Genomic DNA, 24,396 nt, shown 5'->3' with positions numbered 1-24,396 from the left:
CTCTGCTCATTTTGGCTCTGGGATTGGTTGGCTGTGGCTGATCTAGAATGGCATTGACCGGGAGGACTGCTCTGCCCTATATGTCTTTCAGCCTCCAGCAGGCTAACCAGGACACATGCTCAGGTAAAGACAGGGAGCAAGAGTGAGCAATTCCAATAGTGCAACTCCTTGAGCCTATGCTTGCGTTTGCGTCTGCTACCCTCCCATTGGCCGAAGCAAGTCACTTGGCTGGATCTAGTTTTGAGTGGCAGCTACTATGAAGTTACATGGCAAAGCGGCATGGAGACAGGGAAAGGTGAACATGGATACGGGGACCTGATAATGCAGTCTGCCACGTGGGATAACATTTGAAATGTTATATGATTTATTTAGCATTTTTGAGAGTTCTTGTTTTTCTACCCATTCCACCCCTTGAGACTAAGTTAGAATTTTAACATGGCATTTCAGAAACAATGGCCTTGGAAGCCAGCTTTCAACTGTGAGAGTCAGGTGTCTGAGAGAGAAAAGAGCCTTTTGAATTCCAAAGGCTTTCCTAGCAATAAGGTTGGCAAAGTGACCAGAGATTTATCATTACAGAGTAGATTAGATCCTGGAAAAGATTATCTGGCAGCTTTCTTCCAGATAGAGGAGAGATGGAACGACTTTCTGAGCTAAGGAGAGGGGGAAGGGGAGGGCTGATGAGATATGGAAGGGAATGCCCAGAAGATGATGGGCTGTGAGAGAGAGAGAGAGAGAGAGAGGAAGCATAATGAAACAGCTCTCATTTGAGAGGGCTGTAGGGGAAGTGGGATCCTCAGTAAGAATCTGGGTTCAGATAGAATAGTCTTCTTAATGTGTTCTTCTAGATCAGCATCATCAGTTGGGAACTTGACAGAATTCCAAATCTTTGGACCCCACCCCAGACATACTGAATCAGGACTTCTGGGATGGACTCAGCAACTTATATTTTAACAATCCTGCATTGGTTAGGTATTGGTGTGTAACAAATTATGCAAACCTCAGAATCTGAAAACAATGGATATTATCTTTCATTGTTTAAGGGTCTGGAATCCGGGAACATTAGCTGAGTGCCTCTGGTTCAAGGTCTGTCATGGGGCTGTGGCCAAGCTGTTGGTTGGTCTGCAGTCATCTTGAAACTGATGTAGTCTTAGAAGGGATAAAAAATGACTTCTGTGTTCTATTCGTAAGAGGTGGGCTGTGACTTCAGCTCACATTGGAAGGTATTACACAATGTATGAATACTAGGAATGAGGGATCATTAGGGACTATTTTAATGGCTGTCTACTACAAAGTTCTCCAGGAGACCCTGATGTACTTCAAGTCTGAGTAACACTGAGTTACAGTAAGAGGTCAAGAGGACCATTCAGAAAAGAGTCTGAGAATATAAGGAATTTTGTACACCATGGACTAGGGATTCCAGAGGGCACAAAGAAAGGACTTAGCGTTGTAGCTTTGAAACATTTTTGATGGTGTCCCACGTTAGAAAATATATTTTTCATCCTTATCTCAGTAACACACACACACACACACACACATGCACATGCACACCCCTGCCCCCCCAAGCTGCACATAACAATATTAATCTCATTACATGTGATGTATTTCCTTTTCTACTGTATCCTATCTTATTCTTTCATGTTCCATCCCTTTGCTTTGTACTCCATTCCATTTTCTCTAAATAATTGGTGATCGTATCCCACTAAACTGACCCTATGATATGCCAAGAGGTCATAATTAGCAGTTATAAAATATTTAGGAGAGTCAGGGAGAATTAGAAGATAGGGTCAGAACAGAAGGCAGATCTCAGTGAGTCTTGATAATCCTGGCTGATGATAATGGTATACTTACTCCCTGTCAGGCATGGTGCTGAGCATTCTATATAGGTTATATCTGTATATAATCTATACAGACCTTATTATATATCATTCTATTACATTTGGAAATTGAGGAGCAGTTTCTTTAATACGGGGGGGAAACTGAGGCACAAAGAACTTAAGTACTTTGCCTGATTCCACAGAGCAGGCAAGTGACACACCAAGGATTCAGACCCACCAGCGGCAGCTCCAAAGGCTGGCTTTTCACGATTATCACCTTCTTGCTCAGGACGTGGCCTGGACCAGGGGGAGGTGAGAAACAAAAGGTTCATGCATTGGTTTTTAGGACATTCTCCACTGATGGGCTTTTGTGAGTAATGCGATCAATGACCCTACTACATCTTTGATAATACTTAGCCATCACACCGACAGTGCTTTCATGGATGTGCAGACACCCCTGGTATTCTTCAAATCAACTCGGGTCCATTGGACTTCCATGCCTTCCATGCCAGAGTTTACCAGCATGGCTGCCTCATAGTAGGTAATGACCTTCCTAATGGCAGCAATGCTTTGTCTTTACCCAACGAGTTTGCTTTCCTGTATTTTAGTCTGGTAGACATGCTCTGTGTGTGGCTTTTAGGGGACATTCCAGTTGAAGTTGCTAAAGAAGGCAGCCTACAGTAGCACCCTATTGTGTGTTGTGGTATTAGGAGGGTGCTTTGGTTTCTGGCTGTAAACAATGTTTCTTTGTCTGGACTTCAGGCCATCTTCCATACCTTGTCAAAAATGGAAATAACGCCCAGCTTTCTAGATGATGTGTAGATGGATCAGCAGAGCTAAGTCTTAACCTCCACTGTATCTACTCGGGTTCCAGACTAAGCAAGCATGCAAAAGAGTTGGACAGTATGAATGTGACTATTTCTCTTTAAAAATCTTACTTTTGCATAACACTTTGCAATTTCCAAAGCTCGTTTCCATATACTTCTTTTTTTAATCCTTAAGAGTATTTTAAGATTAAAAAGGAGTGGATAGTTTTTTTTTTTTTTTAAGATTTTATTTATTTGTCAGAGAGAGAGAGAGGGAGGGAGAGAGAACGCACACAAGCAGGGAGAGTGGCAGGCAGAAGGAGAGGCAGGCTCCCCACTGAGCAAGGAGCCCTGATGTGGGACTCGGGACTCCATCCCAGGACCCTGACCAGAGCAGAAGGCAGATGCTTAACTGACTGAGCCACCCAGGCATCCCCAAGATTTGATAGTTTTATAACCAGTTTTCTGTTTGTGGAAATGGAGACCCCAAAGGTTAAATATATCATATAGAATCCTGGATGTGGGAAAGTTATGTATGTATTTTAAAAATTTATTCATTTATTTGAGAGAGAAAGAGAGGGAGTGAAGGAGAGGGAGAAGCAGGCTCCCTGTGAGGCTTGATCCCAGGACCCCGGGATCATGACCTGACATGAAGGCAGATGCTTACTTAACCCACTAAGCCACCCAGGCACTCCTGGATGTGGCAAAGTCATTTAACCTAAATCTTTGCTTTACAAAGGAGGGAACAAAAGCCCAGAGAAGTCAGGTGGCTTGTTCAGGGTCACACAGCTAGTAAAGGCAGAGTTGAATCAAGAATTAAAGTCTCTTCTTCTTATCACAATCTGCTATCACTAATCTAATTTCATGAACATAAGTGCAGACATGGCAAATATGGTATCATTTATGTCCACATGTCTATAAGTGTTATGGAAATGTTTTATAAATGCAAAGTGCATCTGGAAGGCAGTCTTTGCATATTTCTCTAATCAGGAATGTATTGTTCAACTTCTTCATAGACCTAAAATTTCCAGACTTTAATTTGTAAGCCCATGATATTGTCTATCCTCTACATGGACGACGCAATGCAGGATTATGTTGTTAGGGGATTATGAAGAGCTATTTGTCATCTTCAAAGTAAGGGGAAGCTCTGATGTGGCTTGAAAAAAAAAGATACTATTGTTAATTGTCTGAGCTAGTGGCTGGATTGCCGGCAGTCTTTGCATTCTCTCTAAGCATATGTTCGAAATGGCATATTTGCATTTAAGTGTGAGATTATAAAATGAAATTCATCGTAATGCAATGAATGTGGTCCTAAAATTGTATTCTTATAAGACAGATTGCTTCATTGGAGGTTAGTGGAAGACAGTAATTTTAGTCGACCTGTCACAAGGACCGCGGAAGTAAAGATCCATTTAATGGTGTTTTCAACAGACAGGATATTGCACCAAGGAAATACCTAAATGATCACAAGTGTCACTTCCTAACATACCTTGGATCTACTCATGCCAATGATAAGAATTTAAGTTTGTTAGAGGCTGGGAACCAATTGTCAATTACCTGATCTCCAAATTCACATTTAACATATGTGCATTCACTCACACGTATATATTTAGCTCCTCTAATTTACAGGTAGGACTTTCTTACTAAAGTCTGCTTATAAATAGGTTGTTTATTTTCCACCTGGAAACATGTACTAAGTGTTCAAAGCTGAGCTCAGTCCTGTGGGTAGGCTCTGAAGCCAACCTCAAAAACCTCTGAAAACAACACTGTAAGGGTCTATTCAGCCAGAGCGGCCCCACCTCGGTTGAACAGCCATTTTGTTGTTTATGCAATAAAACTTAAATTGACCCTGCCCGCCCCCTGGAACTTACTTAAGAGCAAGTCCTGGAAACCAGTCCCAGGTAACAAAGCCCAAATACAAGGGCGGGTCAGATCAGGTGGAGCTAACAGCTGGAATGCAGGGAAGAGTCTGGTCAGGGGGAGACATCCAATCAGTAGAGCCCGCATACTGTCTCCCTAGCTACCAAGGAGTGTGGGCCCCACCTTTTGGGTGCCAATTCTGACCAAGGTGATAGGCTAGTTCAAATGTCTACTATAGGGTAAATTGTAATTCAATTGGTCAATTATGTGTGACCTAGCATGACTGTGCAGCTTTCTCTGTGTGTTACAATCTCATTCACCACCTGTGTGTGGCCAGGCCCAACCACATGGCCTTTGCTCTATAAAAGTTAGTCTGTGAGGCAGGGAGGGATCGCCCTCTCTGTAAGGGGCGGCCCCAACTGGTCTGTTTGATGGTCAGTTTGATTCTTGATGCTTGGCGCTAAATAAAGCTTTGCTTGACCTTCACTTTGTATCAGTCTTGCTCCTTTGACCATGGACCCATTATTGGGGGACCCAACAACACTGCAGCTTCCATGGCACAGGTAGTAATTTCAGTAAGTCTCAGATTCCAGTCCCCAGGTCCCAGTGCCCCAGGCTCCAGCACTGGGTCCTTTTACACTGAGTTGACTAGGTGCTAATCAAATCTACTCCTGCTCCGGAGCACACAGTGGGACCACAATTTCCAGCCTCCCTTGCAGGTAGATGTGGCCTTGGAATTTGTGCTGGTCAACAAGATGTGAGTGTGGAAGCAATCGATTCCATGCCCAGGCTCGGTCCAGAAAAGTCTCCCAGGATTTCCTATATTCTTTTCTTTTCTGTTCACTGGCTGGAAGAGAAGGTCCCCAAGTCTCAAGGGGTTCATCCAGTAGAGGAACCTTCCTGATTGTGTGGAAGGCTGACTGCTACATATCTTCAGGGATTGTTGAATATGCAAAAAATAAATTTCAATTGTGTGAAGCAGTTGAACTTTCGGGATTTATGTCTCACAGTAGTGAGTGTTAACAAATATTCTTTTATGAATCCTGTGCCCACAGAGTTAAGCCACTTTGTTCTGAGCTTTTCAGGAAGATGGGATGGCTTAGGGTACAGGAAGCTCTCAAGGTAGCTGAGGAGGAAGGCTTCTTGCAGCAGAGGTATGGAGAAGGACAAGGGTATCAGGGTCCTCAAAAGTGGGTGAAAGAGCATCCTCTATCTGTGGCAACAGTTCCAGGTAGAGCAAAGGCAATGTCTTCAGCAGCTCTGTGCATTGCTTGCTTCATGTAATATTTCTTAATTGAGTGACTGGTGCCACACACACACACACACACACACACACACAATCTTTTTTGAAACATCTAAATTTTAATTTAAGATTGTGTCTACATCTGGAGAAAATGTGAAACCTAATTAGGAAGCTGTGGTCACCATAAGAATTCCCCTCTCTGGTCTGTTAGGAGGTCAAGCATGATGGGGATACTGAGGCCCATCCTGGGAGGCAAGAGACTCTTCTGATGGCTGACTTTGGCTTGAGGACTCCCAGGCCTTCTAGATGTATTTTCCATAGATTGTGTGGCAGTATAGGAAGCTTCCACCCAGCCTCCGCTCTTTTCCTTTCTCCTTGCCTGCAGGGGTCAGACTTGTTTCTCCCCATTTTTTTCCACAGACATTTCTTCTAATACTTTTCTTCGTTGTTTAATCTGTTGTGGCATCTTCTTCTTGGAAGATCTGAACCAACACAAAAATCATTCTAATCTGTTTGGAGGTATAAAAAGGGACCAATTCTCTTAAGGAGGGAGGGAGCTGTGAGGGAGCTGTGGTTGTCTCATCTAGTTCCCTGACCAGGTGTGACTCCATTGCAGAGCATGACTTGGCCCTTGAGCTATAGATGGCATCTTGGGCTGAGACCCCTGTGGTCCACTCAAGAAACAGGACCAGAGTCATTAGGAAAGATAATTTTTGCTTTTAGGTCCAGGGATCCCTGATGGAGATGGGGACAATAGAAAAGGAGGAACATAGACTGAGACCTTGCTCAGCTGGATTTTTTCCACAGGGATCTCATTGGATTATTAAATGGAAATCCATTTCGGGTAATATTTTCATCCCAAAGAAAGGACAATGTTCAGACATTGTAAGAAATATCACAATCTGGTAAGAGGCAGAGCTGGTATTTGAACCCAGATCTCAGTGCTACCTGTTGTACTCTTTCTAATTTGTCACATGCCTTTTCAGAGAGCAGTTTTGCTGTGAAATCTTGGAAAAGCACTGTCTCTTTTCTTTCTTAGAAGCTGATGCTAGAAACCTACTGGTTTCAGAGTCTGTGGAGAAGGAAATGCCTCCTCCCATGGTTGTTGGATTCACCCCTGCCCCCCATGTCTTCTTTATGTGAAATGTCTCATAATTAAAAAGTACAGATTCTATATAGACACAGAAGCTTTTCAGTATAGACCACATTTCCAAAAGTGGTTATTATGCATGGATGTGCTTGGAGAATTAGATTTCTGTGCTCTTGACTTTAATTGCCCTGTCTAGATATGTGATTAAGCTTTTGTTCTTTGTTTCAAGATGACCAGTCAATGGAGTTGTGTGGTTTTCATTTTATCTGAAGTGCAGTTGGAGGACAGGCAACTGAGCCCACTGCTTTTTCCCCCTTCTCCTTCCTAGTTGCTATGATTATTATTTCAATATATTCAGGTCTTATTAAACACCAAGACTGATATGAAATAACACTACACTATGGCCAATTTTTTAGCAATGTGAAGTTTTATTTTATTAAAAAAAAAAGTCACACAGGAAGATAACAAAGATTGAAAATTTTACTTGTGCCTTTACCCCACCCCACCAAGACAGAGCATATAGACGTAAAGTTTGTGGGAAGTCGGGGCAAACATAGTTTAACACAAAACTGTAGGCCCCTGTCTTTGAACATCTGTTACTATGGCAACTGATTTAAAAGCTTGAAAGATCAGGTTTTTTAGGCAACTTAACTAGATGTTTTTGAAAGTATGGGAACTAAAAATATTTAAAAACAGACCCTTGTAGATCCCCATTCAGCTGACCTGGCTGACACAGCAGTAAGACATTGTTGTGACAATCGGAGAGAATGCACAAAGGAACGTGGCTCATAAACAACAGCTCCAGCCAGGAGAGCTTGCTTGGGCACCAAGGCGGCCATTTTCTTTCTGTTTTCCCAGAGATGGTCAGCTGGGTGGAGCTTACAGATTGCCGCCCCTCCCCCTCCCGATACATCAGTACAAGGGTGCTATTCGCTTCATCTTTTCTGTACCTTTCAGTCACAGATGAAGGAGCCAGCTGACTTTCTCATGGGGCACAAGCATGGAAAGGAGAAAAGTGAACTTCCTCAGAGAAACACAGTATGCATCTTGGCAGTACCTTCTGTGGCTATGTTAAATGTCACTTTCTGGGAGGAATATGATACAGAAATTCAGACTTACCTGCATGTTCATTTGGAATTGCAAACTCCCAGAATTCTCTCTGTTGCATCTTATGCAGAGGTTCAAAGTAGAAAGTAAACAAATAACAGTCTCCAGTGACGACAAACAACCAGGTCCAAGTTCTGTGAACACAGTTCTTCAGCCATACTGGTGAACACAGTAACTGAGGAAAGATTGCAAAAGGAAGAGGAAGCCTCAGGATCATGCATCCTTCCCTCTGTGTCACGAGTGGACCATTTAGGCTTCTTAGGAATTGCATTTTTAAGACAGTAATTGGTCAGATAATCTTTGTTTGAGAAGTCTTTTCATCATCCTTGTGAATTTTTCAAAGCAGATTATATTACTTTAAAACTCAGACCAATGGGGCACCTGGGTGGCTCAGTTGGTTGAGCGGTTGCCTTCGGATCGGGTCATGATTCCAGGGTCCTGGGATCGAGCCCCACATCGGGCTCCCTGCTCGGCAGAGAGCCTGCTTCTCTCTCTCCCACTCTCCCTGACGCTCGCTTACTTGTGCTCTCTCTCTAGCTCTCTGTCAAAAAAAAAAAAAAAAAAAAACTCAGACCAAGAAGACAGAAATCACAAGTGACTGGATGAAGGATTTTATTAGCTTATTAACTTATTGCATAAAGTCACACATAAGAAACATCCTTAAATCTGCAAGGAATTTCTGTTTATTTATTTATTTACTTGAGAGAGAGAGAGAGAGAGAGACTCTTGAGAGAGAGAGAGGGAGAGAGAGAGTGAGAGCAGGAAGAGTCGGGGAGAGGCAGAGGGAGAGAGATAATCTAAGCCTGCATGCCCAGGGTGGAGGTTGATGTGGGGCTCGATCTCGCCACCCTGAGATAGTGACTGAGCTGAAATCAAGGCTCGGGCACTTAACTGTTTGAGCCACCCAGGTGCCTCTGTGAGGAATTTCTAAAAGGAAAGAGAAATGGATAAATTCAGACTTAAGGGGAAAACTACACCTCGATTTCCAAGGTCTATTGAACAACTTCAGTCTTTAAGCAAGAATTGATTTGTAGAGAGATGTATGCAGTACCATTTAACTGGGCAAGTGTCAGAAGAAATATCTGGTTCAATTTCCAAACACTTACTTTATGTTTTGCTTGGTTCTTTTCTCATGTGTGCTGTGTTTTACTGTTTGCCTGATGAAAATGGTTGATATGGAGTTAAAAGTCTGTTTTTCCTGGTATAGTGAAAATGGCAGCTCTCAAACTATGGACTTTTGAACCCAAACATTAGTGAACTGAGGCAGGAATGAAATGTCTTTGTACTGATCTTTGACAAGATTTGAAAAATCCCTGCTGTTTCCAGAAAATGTCCTATAAATGTCAAAAGCCATCATATTCAAAGGGGCTGTGTTCTAGAGTCATCAGTGACAGCAACATCTAGTAGACAAAGAAGAACACATAAGTCTGGGATTCTTAGTGAAGTTTATCCTGGATAAAGTAAAAAGGAATATTGTACAAGTAGATGTTTTTAATAGAAAACAAGTAGATAATTTTAAATATCTCTTATTAAACTCATAAATACTCTAAGCTTGACAGGTTAAAAAGTAACATGCAGATTCACATCTTTCTTTTCCCTCTTTCTAAGGAGATAATAGGATGAAAAGATCCATGGGCTTATCCTTAAGAGAAAAATCAGTGAAGGTAGAAAGAGGAACCTCACATCTTAGGGGACATGAGAGAGAAAGGAGAACTCTCAGACAGTGTCAAGAGGAATAGAGAAGAAAGGGCCATCCAGGATTATGGAAGGAGACCTGAATAGTGGAAGATCTGTATGGTGCAGATGAGAGTTTATTTGAGGAAGAAGAACAAAAGACTGTATAAGCAAAGATAAAATACAATGGAATACTACTCAACCATAAAAAGAATGAAATCTTGCCATTTTCAACAACAAGGATGGAACTAGACAGTGTTATGCTAAGTGAAATAAATCAGAGAGAGACAAATACCATATGATTTCACTGGTGTGGAATTTAAGGAACAAAAGATCATGGGGGGAAAAAGAGGAAAACCAAGAAACAAACTCTTAACTATACAGAACAAACTGATGGTTACCAGAGAGGCAGTGGGTGGGGGGATGGGTTAAATTGGTGATGGGGATTAAGGAGGGCACTCAGATGAGCACCAGGTGATGTATGGAAGTGTTCAATCACTAAATTGCACACCTGAAATGAATATTACACTGTTTGTTAATTAACTAACTAGAATTTAAATAAAAACTTATAAAAAATTTTTAATAAACATTGCTTTGAACCCAGGGAAGGTTTATGATGGACATTTCTACTTATTCCACTCTTCTTTGAAAATTATATCACTCCAGAACCATAGTATAAGAGCCATTTTTTATATGAGCAATTCAGATGAATTTAATCCAAGAAACATTTGTAGGTGTGAGAGACTGCTATGTGTGTACTCAGTTCATCATTTTGAAATAGAAGTCTCCATGGCTTCCTTTTACATGGTTTTTCTTCCTAGCCCCTTTGCTATGTTATCTGAAAGATAAAAAGATGAGAAAGACAGTTTTTCTCTCTGAGAGCTAATAATGTAGTAGAAAAAAGACTTGCATATTCCTTGGTGTATCACTACTATGATTGTCAGTTACAGTTATGTATATATGTATATATATTTGTATATGTATATATATAAAATAACAATTATATATAAGTGTTGTTCTAACTGCCAGGAGAATTCCAGAAGAAAACAAGCAGATGGGATTGTTATTGTTGTTGTTGTTGTTACTATTGTTGTTGCAGGTTGGTGATGAAACAAGGAACTCTTCAACAAATGGTGCTTGGGCAATTGCATACTCCTAGATATATCTAGATTATCCTTAGGAAAAAAAAAAGAAGTTTAACTCTTAACTCATACTTTATATAAGAATCAATTCAAGATAGATTAGAGACTTAAATATAAAAGACAAAGCTATGAACATTTAAAAGACAATATAGGAGTGCCTGGGTGGCTCAGTGGGTTAAGCCTCTGCCTTCAGCTCAGGTCATGATCTCAGGGTCTTGGGATCAAGTCCTGCATCAGGCTCTCTCCTCAGCAGGGAATCTGCTTCCCCCTCTCTCTCTGCCTGCCTCTCTGCCTACTTGTGATTTCTCTCTGTCAAATAAATAAATAAAATCTTTAAAAAAATTTAAAAAATAGGGGCGCCTGGGTGGCTCAGTGGGTTAAGCCGCTGCCTTCGGCTCAGGTCATGATCTCAGGGTCCTGGGATCGAGTCCCGCATCGGGCTCTCTGCTCGACAGGGAGCCTGCTTCTCTCTCTCTCTCTCTCTCTCTGCCTGCCTGCCTCTCTGTCTACTTGTGATTTCTCTCTGTCAAATAAATAATGAATAGAATCTTTAGAAAAAAAAAAATTAAAAAATAAAAAAAAGACAATACAGAAGAACATTCTCATGATCTGTAGCTAGGGAAGATTTTTGAGAACAATATATAAAAATATTAATCGTAAAAGTCTTGATAAGGACAATATATTAAAAATTAGTTCTGTTCATCTAGACACTACAAGGAAAATGAAATAGTAAGTTGAAAAAGAGGAGAAGATATTTACAATACACATGATCCAGAAAGCATTAATACCCGGGATATACAAACAAGTCTCAATAACCACTTTACTATATATATTCTTTTATATATACCAAATATATATATTTAATTTTATAAAAATAATATATTTAAGTGAAATAATTTAGGAAGTAACATGACAAAGAAAGCATTTGCACTAACATTAATTTCAGACAAAATAATTTCAATGCAAAGATATTTAAAAGGAAGAGGGGGAAATTCTGATATTCGTACAATTTCTAATACTTGATTTTATACAATTTCTGATATTTGATTTTATAAAATTCTGATATTTTACACTTAAAAATGACAGTAATGGCAGTAAACATTACATATGTGTATGTATATGTATATACCTCCCGATAGAAGAGAAAAGAACATGTTTATTTGTATAATTGAAACACCCATAAGGAGAAACTAAATGTGGGTAAGTCTTCAGATAGAAATAAATGAGTCAAGTAGACAAAAATTATTATTCCTATGGAAAATATAATTAACATAATTAGCAGTTATTATTTTTTTAAGATTTTATTTATTTATTTGACAGACAGAGATCACAAGTAGGCAGAGAGGCAGGTAGAGAGAGAGGAGGAAGCAGGCTCCCTGCTGAGCAGAGAGCCTGATGTGGCACTGGATCCCAGGACCCTAACATCATGACTTGAGCCAAAGGCAGAGGCTTTAACCCACTGAGCCACCCAGGTGCCCCCCAACATAATTAACAATTAAATCCAAATAGATGTAAGCATAATTTTAAAATACATTTGGACAACTTATAAAAATCAATATGTGTTTACACATTAAGTACATAGGAACACTCAATGAATTTCAAAATCTGCTATCATAGAAGCGACATTGATGACAATCATGCAATAAAAACTTAGAAAATGCTTTAATTTTACTCTAAATTTTTAATTTGAAAGTGTAAAATTAAGAAGTAAAGGGTAATAAATGGAAGCCCTTCATATCAACACCAACCAGAGATCAGCCATACAGGGACCAGGGAAAAATATCTAGCTTTTGGTGGCATTTAATTATAAACAAAAAACAGTAAGAAAAAAAGAACGAATCAAGCTTTCAACTTAAGAAGCTTCTAAATGAGTAACAATATCCACCCCGATCATTATAGTTACTGAAGATAAAATTATTGAAATGGGAAAAAAAGCTAGTAAAGTTGACCCATAAAACCAAAAGTTGAATGTTTTCAAAAAACAGTAAAATAAATATTTGGCATATATAATAAAGAAAAAAGAGAAAGAATGGAAGAATTTTTATTTGATACAAATAAATGTGTCAAATTGGTAAGACACAAATGGATTTTAGAAACATTAAAATGAAGGAGTACAACATTAAATCTAGAAATAGGTAATAACATTTCAAGGATTTAGCCATGCACACTCGATGTGAATTTAAGTGTGTAGTAGTCTCTGTCTTTCACAGTCTAAGGCCCTGAAGAAAATAAACTGAAGACTGATGCCAACTCAACATGACTTCATATGCCACCTCTGGTAGTGTTTATGGTCTGTGTCCCCCCAGTGCATTTGGGTAATTTCTGCTGAGCAAGATGTTGGCAATGTTTTTTTTTTTTTTTTTTTTTAATTAATTTTATTTTTTTTAAACATATAATATATTTTTATCCCCAGGGGTACAAGGTCTGTGAATCACCAGGTTTACACATTTCACAGCACTCACCATAGCACATACCCTCCCCAATGTCCATAACCCCACCCCCCCTCTCCCCACCCCCCTCCCCCCATCAACCCTCAGTTTGTTTTGTGAGATTAAGAGTCACTTATGGTTTGTCTCCCTCCCAATCCCATCTTGTTTCATTTACTCTTCTCCTACCCCCTTAACCCCCCATGTGGGATCTCCTCTCCCTCATATCAGGGAGATCATATGATAGTTGTCTTTCTCCGATTGACTTATTTCGCTAAGCATGATACCCTCTAGTTCCATCCATGTTGTCGCAAATGGCAAGATTTCATTTCTTTTGATGGTTGCATAGTATTCCATTGTGTATATATACCACATCTTCTTTATCCATTCATCTGTTGATGGACATCTAGGTTGTTTCCATAGTTTGGCTATTGTAGACATTGCTGCTATAAACATTCGGGTGCATGTGCCCCTTCGGATCACTACGTTTGTATCTTTAGGATAAATACCTAGTAGTGCAATTGCTGGGTCATAGGGTAGTTCTATTTACAACATTTTGAGGAACCTCCATGCTGTTTTCCAGAGTGGTTGCACCAGCTTGCATTCCCACCAACAGTGTAGGAGGGTTCCCCTTTCTCCGCAAACTCGCCAGCATCTGTCATTTCCTGACTTGTTAATTTTAGCCATTCTGACTGGTGTGAGGTGATATCTAATTATGGTTTTGATTTGTATTTCCCTGATGGTTGGCAGTGTTTTTAATGGACTGTCAGCATTTGATTACAGATGTGTTTTGTTTGGCCTGCATAACATTTACAAATTATTTCTGAATTATTACCAGTTTTTTTTTTTTTTTAAAGAAATCCAGAGATCTTACTTAAAAATCTAGGTTTCTGGGGCATCTGGTTGGCTCAGTCAGTTAAGGGTCTGACTCTTGATATTGGCTCTGATCATGATCTCAGGTTCCTGGGATTAAGCCCTGCATCAGGCTCTGTGCTCAGTGGAGAGTCTGCTTGAGATTCTCCCTCTGCCTATCCCCCCACCCCCTTAAAAAAAATCTAGATTTATGTCACAGCAAAATTGGAGTTAGGGCCTGTGTTTTTCTACTTCCTGCATCCCCTGTGGAGTGAGGGGGCCTAAATTTTAATACCACTTCTGCCACCCACCAGCAGGATTGTTTTGAGAAAGTTACCCTACTCTGAGTGTGTCAGTTTTCCATATTTGCAGGGTGGAGGAAATATTTGTCTTATAAAGTGATGGTTCAGGTTCATGGGTGTTAACTAATATACGGAACATGGAAACATCATCTAGCAGTTTCCTCTCTACCCTTTGTTGTTGTTCTGCACTGCCAGCTGTTATTTAGTCATAGAAACAAGATGTGCAAAACAATTATTTGACAGAACATTCTGTAGTAAGTCATATCCTCTGCTTGGTTATTTGCACAATGATCCGCATGCTGTTTGATTTGGGTTTAATCTAATGATTAAGACCTCTGCTGGTTGCTAGCCATGCACCTTCTCACTAGCTTGCAAACTCAAGACCTGTTTCTTTTCATGGCCTCCCCTATCCTATCTACACCTGTCAGCTCTCTTCATTAGACTGTAAGCTCCTTGTTACCTACAAGGAGGGCTTACCTAGGCCCCCTTAATCCACCATTCTCAGCATGTTGAGCAAATCTTGGCACTTAATAGGCAACTCATACATATTTGCTAAGTGACTGATTTTAAGAGATTATTACATACAGAATTATATATTATCTATAATTATCTATAGTTAAATATAAAATATATAATTAATATATTTATATTATGTTACATAATATAAATATAAAACTAAACATATAATTATAAAATAGAAATATATTATGAGACAGAAACAGTGTATGTATAATTTCCAAGGCAATTTTCCTTTCAAATAATATGAAAAATTGTTTCTTTACTCCTTAATGGATCTGTTATTTCTTAGTTCATTTGTTCTTTCGTTTTCTTTTAAAAAATCATTTGCAGCAGAAGAAAAGCATATAGGACAGTGTCTGGCACATAGAAGGAATTTGTTTGCTCATTCAACAAATTGATCTCCACTATTGTAATCACAAAGCAGTGTGATTTGTTGATTTGTTAAAATACAAAAAATAAGAGGCGCCTGGGTGGCTCAGTTGGTTAAGCATCTGCCTTCAGCTCAGGTCATGATCCAGGAGTCCCAGGATGGAGCCGGGCATTGGGCTTCCTGCTCAGCAGGGAGTCTGCTCCCTCTGCCCTTATCCTGTGTGTGCTCTCTCTCTCTTTCTCCCTGTCTCTCTCTCAAATAAACAAAATCTTTTAAAAAGGTAAGCATAAAAAATAAAAATTCAGTGATTATCATGACATGCATAGAAAGGTTGTACCAGGACCTACAAGGAACGGGCTGAAGGGAGGGCTGATTTGATTTCAGCAGGAAGAAGCCATGATGAAATAATCTCGCGCTCCATTTACCAGACTGGAACACCCACCACAGGGTTTTCCAGGGAGAACTACCTTGTTTTCCACCTGCTGAAGATCTTGGGCAATCTGCTGGGTTTGCACATCAGTAAGGTTCAATGCTTGCAGATGTTGTTGGTCCCAGAGCTGTCATACCCGTGTGATTGTGGCCCGGAAAGCAGATAGGAGATCATCAGTTACTTCTCTCCTTACTTTTGCGAAGAAATGGCAGTGAGTATGCACATGTGTTACGGTTACTGGCTGGCGTGATCTTGTAAGAATCAGGGAAATGTACGTATACCAGATTTCACAAGATGGAATAGAGAGTAGAGTAAAGGTGTGAATGCGGAGGAAAACGAGCATGTTGTGAAAATTTTAGCGGAAGTTGTAAAGGCTATGATACAGGTTCTTGATTTTTAAGAGAGAAGAATGTTTTGAACAATTGCATTTCCTTTCCAGTGGAATGACATTTCTCCCTTTCTCAACAGAAGGTTCTGTTTTTCTTTTTGTCACTTGAGAACACATTCCCTGATTTCACAATTGCCCATCTGAAAATTGCACGGGACCAGAAACATGAAAGAGACTGCGGAGAACATCCTGAAGGCGGGGTTTTCTTTGCACAGCCCCTTAGCACAGTTCATTGTCCTGGCAGCTGAGGACTCTTCTGTGCTGAACTGTAAGGGTTCTCGTCTGATCGGAGCTGTGCTGGGTGCTGCCCTGGACCTCAGAGACTGTTGCTCTTGGGTGGCAGATCCACAGAGTTGTCTGAGTTCAGAAATGTATGAAAAATAGAGACATATGGAGACGGAAGAAGAGGTGACACGTTTTTGGGTATGTGTGGAAAGTGTTTCTTGAAATAGCCTGGTTTGACATTATTGCTCCACTTTCTCTTTTTCTTTTAATAATCAAGTTTCAGTTCAAAGGCTTTTACATCTGGAGGAAAAAAATTTTTTTTTCATTTCTGTAAAACTGGGCCCAAAGCCTCGGGCTTGTATTAACTTTAACAGCAGCATAAAAGTACAAGACTGTCTTGCAAAATGTAAATTTCCTCCCCCATTTTCTGTCCACTTTTCTAGTTAACAAAATTTCCAATAAACTTGGGTTGACCTAGGGGTGTCTAAAATCTCATGACCTTTTGGAAAGTACAATACTTAGGAGTCTAAATACTTGGAAGGAAATAATATTGCTTTTCAGAGAGTAAAAGTAATTGCTTGTCAATGACAAAGGATGCTGGTCACATATAACCAATTGTTTGCTTGCTATATAAGTGGATTTATTCCTTTCCCATTTAATGGTATGCATTAACAATCCCAAATCAAAAATGATGGGGATAGAGTAAGATTCCACCCACTGCAAGCACAGAGCAATGGCACATTTTTTAAGGTGTGCTCTATGGGCAAATGGGAAGTTAATAGATGTTAAATGTAAAAAAAAAAAAAAGAAAAAAAGAAAAAAAAGAAATTCCATGGTCAAAGTTTTGGAATTTTGACTAAGCCAAAGTTTGCTGCAACTCATCAGGAAGGAAGCTGTAGTATGCAGAGATTGCCACACTGATTTGACCCCAGGGTCAAGGATCTGAAATCCTCTTTTGATATGAAGTCAGACAGGTCTAGGTTGATTCCTGTACCACTTTGGGCAAATCATAAAACCTCTTTGAACTCTGGTTTATCTGCAAAATGGGTCCAATAGCACACACTCCATGGTTTTTTGAGAACACCAAATGAGGTAATGCATATAAAACACTCAGCAAAGCTACTGCATAAGAATAAATGTTAATTTAAAATTTATCCAAATTTTGGAGTAGGAGTCTATAGTGAAATACCCATATGCATGGGACTAGGATTTAGAAGAAGCAGGTCCTGCGACTTTCTGACTAATCTCAATAAACCTCTTAACTAAAAGAATTGGGTTCCTGATGCCTTCACCTTAAAAACACCATCATCATCATCATCAATGTCATCATCAAAAATAATTACAACAATATCTGTGCTCTTTTACATAGCACATTTATGAGAATCAAGTTAATTTTAAACTTGTTTTGGAAACTCTCAAACATCCTGATATTTTATCCACCAATTCTTCAGTATGTATCATTAATATTTCATACCAAAATTTACATCTCTCTGTATTTGCACATACTTACCATGCTATTATTATTCCCGAGAAAATTATCAATAATTCATCAACATAATGTAATGTTAGTCCACATTTCTTTTACCCATATTGTCTCAAAGTGTCATTTTTCCATTTGATAGGATTGGGTGAAGTATCAGGGCAATTGCACATACTGTGTATGTTGTTATATCTTTTGAGTTCACTTTTATTTGTAACTCTCTCCTTGTCCTTTTCCTTCCAACCCATACCACTCTTTTGTAAGAAAAAGTGGGTTATTTTTTTAAAAAATGTCCCATATCCTGGATTTTGCTGATTGCTTCAAGGATGTGTCTTTTAACTTGTTCTTCTATCCCCTGTATTTTTGTAGACAGGTAATTGGATCTAGAGGTTCAATTAGACACTGGTACAATTTTTATATCTATCTAGATGGATAGATATAGATATATGGTATATCATGTATCTATATCTATATAGATATCACCTCTTCTTTATATAGATATATACGATATATATCATATATATATCACCTCTTCTTTATCCATTCATCTGTTGACGGACATCTAGATTCTTTTCATAGTTTGGCTATCGTGGAAATTGCTGCTATAAACATTGGGGTGCATGTGCCTCTTTGGATCACTATATTTGTATCTTTAGGGTAAATACCCAGTAGTGCAATTGCTGGGTCATAGGGTAGTTCTATTTTCAACTTTTTGAGGAACCTCCATACTGTTTTCCAGAGTGGTTGCACCAGCTTGCATTCCCACCAACAGTGTAGGAGGGTTTCCCTTTCTCTGCATCCTCGCCAGCATCTGTCAATTTCCTGACTTGTTAATTTTAGCCATTCTGACTGGTGTGAGGTGGTATCTCATTGGGGTTTTGATTTGTATTTCCCTGAGGCTGAGTGATGTGGAGCACTTTTTCATGTGTCTGTTGGCCATTGATGTCTTATTTGCAGAAATATCTTTTCTTTTTTTTTTTTTTTAAAGATTTTATTTATTTATTTGACAGAGAGAGATCACAAGTAGGCAGAGAGGCAGGCAGAGAGAGAGGAGGAAGCAGGCTCCATGCTGAGCAGAGAGCCCGATGCGGGGCTCGATCCCAGGACCCTGAGATCATGACCTGAGCCGAAGGCAGCAGCTTAACCCACTGAGCCACCCAGGCGCCCCTGCAGAAATATCTTTTCATGTCTTCTGCCCATTTCTTGATTGGATTATTTGTTCTTTGGGTGTTGAGTTTGGTAAGTTCTTTATAGATTTTGGATACTAGCCCTTTGTCTGATATGTCCTTTGCAAATATCTGTTCCCATTCTATTGGTTGTCTTTCAGTTTTGTTGACTGTTTCCTTTGCTGTGCAAAAGCTTTTGATCTTGATGACGTCCCAGTAGTTCATTTTTGCCCTTGATTCCCTTGCCTTTGGCAATGTTTGTGGGAAGAAGTTGTTGTGGCTGAGGTCAAAGAGGTTGCTACTTGTGTTCTTCTCAAGGATTTTGATGGATCCCTGTCTCACATTGAGGTCTTTCATCCATTTGGAGTCTATTTTTCTGTGTGGTGTAAGGAAATGGTCCAATTTCATTCTGCATGTGACTGTCCAATTTTCCCAACACTATGTGTTGAAGAGATTGCCTTTTTCCCATTGGACATTCTTTCCTGCCTTGTTGAAGATTAGTTGACCACAGAGTTGAGGGTCCATTTCTGGGCTCTTGATTCTGTTCCATTGATCTGTGTTGTCTGTTTTTATAACAGTACCATACTGTCTTGATGATTACAGCCTTGTAGTAGGGATTGAAGTCCTGAATTGTGATGCCACCAACTTTGATTTTTCTTTTTCAATATTCCTCTGGCTATTTGGGGTCTTTTCTGGTTCCATAGAAATTTTAGGATTATTTGTTCCATTTCTTTGAAAAAACTTGGTGGTATTTTGATAGAGATTGCATTAAATGTGTAGATTGCTTTAGGTAGCATAGACATTTTCACAATATTTGTTCTCCCAATCCATGAGCATGTAACATTTTCCCATTTTTTGGTGTGTCTTCTTCAGTTTCTTTCATGAGTACTTTGTAGTTTTCTGAGTACAGATTCTTTGCCTCTTTGGTTAGGTTTATTCCTAGGTATCTTATGGTTTTGGGTGCAATTGTAAATGGGATTGACTCCTTAATTTCTCTTTCTTCTGTCTTGCTGTTGGTATAAAGAAATGCAATTGATGTCTGTGCATTGATTTTATATCCTGACACTTTCCTAAATTCCTGTATGAGTTCTAGCAGTTTTGGAGTGGAGTCTTTTGGGTTTTCCACATAAAGTATCATATCATCTGCAAAGAGTGAGAGTTTCACTTCTTCTTTGCTGATTCAGATTCCTTTAATTTCTTTTTGTTGTCTGACTGCTGAGTCTAGGACTTCTAGTACTATGTAGCATAGCAGTGGCACTAGTGGACATCCCTGCCATGTTCCTGACCTTAGGGGAAAAGCTCTCTGTACTTCCCATTGAGAATGATATTCACTGTGGGTTCTTCATAGATGACTTTGATGATATCAAGGTATATACCCTCTATCCCTACACTTCGAAGAGTTTTGATGAAGAAAGGGATGCTGTACTTTGTCAAATGCTTTTTCAGCATCTGTTGAGAATATCATATTGTTCTTTTATTAATGTATTGTATCACATTGATTGATTTGTGGATGTTGAATCAAACTTGCAGCCCAGGAATAAATCCCACTTGGATGTGGTGAATAATCTTTTTCATGTACTGTTGGATCCTACTGTCTAGTATTTTGGTGAGAATTTTTGTATCTGTGTTCATCAAGGATATTGGTCTGTAATTTTACTTTTTGATGGGTCTTTGTCTAGTTTTGGGATCAAGGTAATGTTGGCCTCATAAAATGAATTTGGAGTTTTCCTTCCATTTCGTTTTTTGGAACAGTTCAGGAGAATAGGTATTAATTCTTCTTTAAATGTTTGGTAGAATTCCCCTGGGAAGCTGCCTGGACCTGGGCTCTTGTTTTTTTTCTTGGGAGATTTTTGATGACTGCTTCAATCTCCTTATTTGTTATGGGTCTGTTCAGGTTTTCTATTTCTTCCTGGTTCAGTTTTAGTAGTTTGTATTTCTCTAGGAATTCATCCATTTCTTCCAGATTGTCAAATTTTCTGGCATATCCAATTTGCTCATAATATGTTCTTATAATTGTTTTATTTCTTTGGTGTTGGCTGTGATCGCTTCCCTTTTATTCATGATTTTATTAAGTTGGGTCCTTTCTCCTTTCTTTTGGATAAGTCTGGCCAGGGTTTATCAATCTTATTAATTCTTTCAAAGAACCAGCTCCTACTTTTGTTGATTTGTTCTACTGTTCTTTTGGGTTTTATTTCATTGATTTCTGCTCTGATCTTTATTATTTCTCTTCTCCTACTGGATTTAGGCCTTCTTTGTTCTTTCTCCAGCTTATTTAGGTATAGGATTAGGTTGTATACTTGACACCTTTCTTGTCTATATACTTTCCTCTCAGGACCACCTTTGCTCTATCCCAAAGATTTTGAATAGTTGTTTTTTCATTTTCATTTGTTTCCATGAATTTTTTCAATTCTTCTTTAATTTCCTGGTTGACTCATTTGTTCTTCAGTAGGATGCTCTTTAGCCTCCATATATTTGAGTTCTTTCCAACTTTCGTCTTGTGATTGAGTTCTATTTTCAAAGCATTGTGGTCTGAAAATGGGTCACAGTGATCCCAATCTTTTGGTACCAGTTGAGACCCAATTCGTGACTCAGGATGTGATCTATTCTGGAAAATGTTCCATGGGCACTAGAGAAGAATATGTATTCTGTTGCTATGGGATGGAATGTTGTGAATATGACTGTGATGTCCATATGGTCTAGTGTGTCATTTAAAAGCTTTATTTCCTAGTTGATCTTTTGCTTAGATGATCTGTCCATTTCAGTGATGGGGGTATAAAAGTCCCCTACTATTCTTGTATTATTGTTGATGTGTTTCTTTGATTTCATTATTAATTGGTTTATATAATTGACTACTTCCATGTTAGGGGCATAGATATTTAAAATTGTTAGATCTTCTTGTTGGACAGATCCTTTAAGTATGATATAGTGTCCTTCTTCATCTCTTATTATAGTCTTTGGCTTGTAATCTAATTTGACTGATATAAGGGTTGCCATCCCAGATTTCTTTTGATGTCCATTAACATAGTAAATTTTTTTCCACCCCCTCACTTTAAATCTGGAGGTGTCTTTGGGTCTAAAATGAGTTTCTTGGGGCTCCTGGGTGACTCAGTTGGTTAAGTCTCTGCCTTTGGCTCTGGTCATGATCTCAAGTCCTGCATCAGGCTCTCTGCTCAGCAAGGAGCCTGCTTCCCCACCCCCTCCCTGCCTCTCTGCCCACTTGTGATCTCTATCTGTCAAATAAGTAAATAAATAAAATCTTAAAAAAAAATAAAATGAGTTTCTAGTAGACAGCATTTTGATGTTTTTTTCTTTTCTTTTTTTTTTTTTTTTAAATCCATTCTGATACCCTGTGTCTTTTGGTTGGGACATTTAGCCCATTTACATTTGGGGTAATTATTGAAAGTTATGAATTTACATTTAGGGTGACTATTAAAAGGTATGAATTTAGTGCCATTGTATTGCCCGTAAGGTGACTGTTACTGTATATTGCCTCTGTTCCCTTCTGGTTTGTTACTTTTAGGCTCTCTGTTTGCTTAGAGGACCTCTTTCAATATTTCCTGTCTGGCTGGTTTGGTGTTTGTAAATTCTTTTAGCTTTGTTTGTCCTGGAAGTTTTTTTTTTTTTTTTTTAATCTCTCCTTCTATTTTCAATGACAGCCTAGCTGGATTTGGTATTCTTGGCTGCATATTTTTCTGGTTTAGTGCTCTGACTATATCATGCCAGTCCTTTGTGACCTGCCAGGTCTCTGTGGATAGGCCTGCTGCCATTCTAATATTTCCACTGTTGTATGTTACAGTCCTCTTCTCCCTGCTTTCAGGATTTTCTCTCTGTCACTAAGACTTGAAAGTTTTACTATTAGATGATGGGGTGTGGACCTATAGTTATTGATTTTGAGGGGGGTTCTCTGTGCCTCCTGGATTTTAATGCTTGTTCCCTTTGCCATATTAGGGAAATTCTGTACTATAATTTACTCCAATATACCTTCTGTCTCTCTCTCTCTCTTTCTTCTTCTTCTTCTGGGATCTCAATTATTCTAGTATTGTTTTGTCTTATGTTATCACTTATCTCTTGAATTGTCCCTTTGTGTTCCAGTAGGTTGGTTGTCTCTCTTATCCTCAGTTTCTTTTTTCTTTGTCATTTGATCTTCTATATCACTAATTCTCTCTTCTGCCTCATTTGATTGCACCTCATTAATAGCTTTTTTGATTTCAACTTGGTTAGATTTTAGTTCTTTTATTTCTCCAGAAAGGGATTTTCTAATATCTTCCATGCTTTTTTTGAGCCCAACTAGCACCTTGGTAATTGTCATTCTCACCTCTAGTTCTGACGTGTTATCAATATCCATATTGATTAGGTCCCTAGCTGTTGATACTGCCTCTTGTTCTTTTTTTTTTTTTTTTTTTTTTGGGGGAGTTTCTCCACCTTGTCATTTTATCCAGATAAGAATAGATGAATGAGACAACAAAACAATAAAAGGGTGGTGAGGACCCCAGAAAAATATATGTTAACCAAATCAGAAGAGATCCAAAACTGGGGGGAGAAGTAAGGGAGGAAAAAAAAAAAAAATATATATATATATATATATATATATATATATATATATATATGTATGTTAGGCTGGTGAATAGAACAGAGCCACACACTTGATTTTGGGTGTATTCTGGTCTCTTAGAAGAAACTACCTCCCAAAATTTTAAAGAAAGAAAAACATATATATACAAAAATAAGGGTGAACATGAAATAAGAGTTGGAATATGACTGTAAAGATGAAAATTAAAAAAGATTCTAAAAAAGGTATTGATAAGTTAAGAAGTTGGTTGTAAAAAGAAAAAAAAAAGAAAGAGGAAAAAATGTCATCAGGTTGAAGAGTAGAACAAAGTCATATGCCAGATTTAGGGTGTATTTAGATCTATTAGAAGAAATTATATCCCAAAATTTTAAAGAAAAAAAAAACCTATAGTAGCAAAAAATAAGGTTAAATACAATGAAGAGATGAAATATGACTATAACAATGAAAATTTTAAAAGATTTTTAAAAAATGTATTGATAAGATAAAATAGTTAAAAATGTTAAAATAGAAAAGAAAAATTTAAAAAATAGAATAGAATAAATCAATTTAAAATTTAACTTTGCAAGACTAAAGGATTATGGGAAAAAAGCCATGAAATCTATCTGTTGCTTTCCCCTAGCTCTGGAGTTCTGCAGTTCCCATTGATCAGTAAACTTGGTCTTGGCTGAATGTTCTTGCTGATCTTCTGGGGGAGGGGCCTGTTGCAGTGATTCTCAAATGTTTTTGCCCGAGGTGAAATTGCACTGCCTTGCCAGGGGCCAGGCTAAGTAATCTGCTCGGGTTCGCCCTCAGTAGCTTTTGTTCCCTGAACCCTTTCCGTAGAGCTTTGGAGGACGGGAATGAAAATAGCCGCTTCCCAATCTCTGCCCCTGTAGGAACTGAGAGCTCAGGGCCCCACTCCTCAGTGCACCCTCAGAGAAAAGCAGTCAATT

General features: G+C 38.9%; 1 protein-coding gene across 9 annotated transcripts in view; it reads left to right on the top strand.

Annotated features, from left to right (window-relative positions):
* Positions 1–24,396, top strand: part of C8H12orf42 (chromosome 8 C12orf42 homolog) — a 162,336-nt gene that overhangs the window by 34,784 nt on the left and 103,156 nt on the right. For 3 of the 9 annotated variants that reach the window (XR_007129657.1, XM_047743213.1, XM_047743207.1), the window contains exon 2: positions 12,947–13,051. The exons of the other annotated variants lie outside the window; for them this stretch is intronic. Coding sequence is in view for 2 of the 3 variants with exons in the window: in XM_047743213.1 (XP_047599169.1) it covers positions 13,003–13,051 (49 nt within the window). In the remaining variant the exon portion in view is untranslated. The remainder of the gene's footprint in view (positions 1–12,946; positions 13,052–24,396) is intronic. 9 annotated transcript variants of the gene reach the window in all.

The sequence above is a fragment of the Lutra lutra genome, chromosome 8 (genome assembly GCF_902655055.1).
Source record: "Lutra lutra chromosome 8, mLutLut1.2, whole genome shotgun sequence".
NCBI classification, from domain to species: domain Eukaryota; kingdom Metazoa; phylum Chordata; class Mammalia; order Carnivora; family Mustelidae; genus Lutra; species Lutra lutra.
This window is presented reverse-complemented; position numbering and strand designations above follow the sequence as displayed.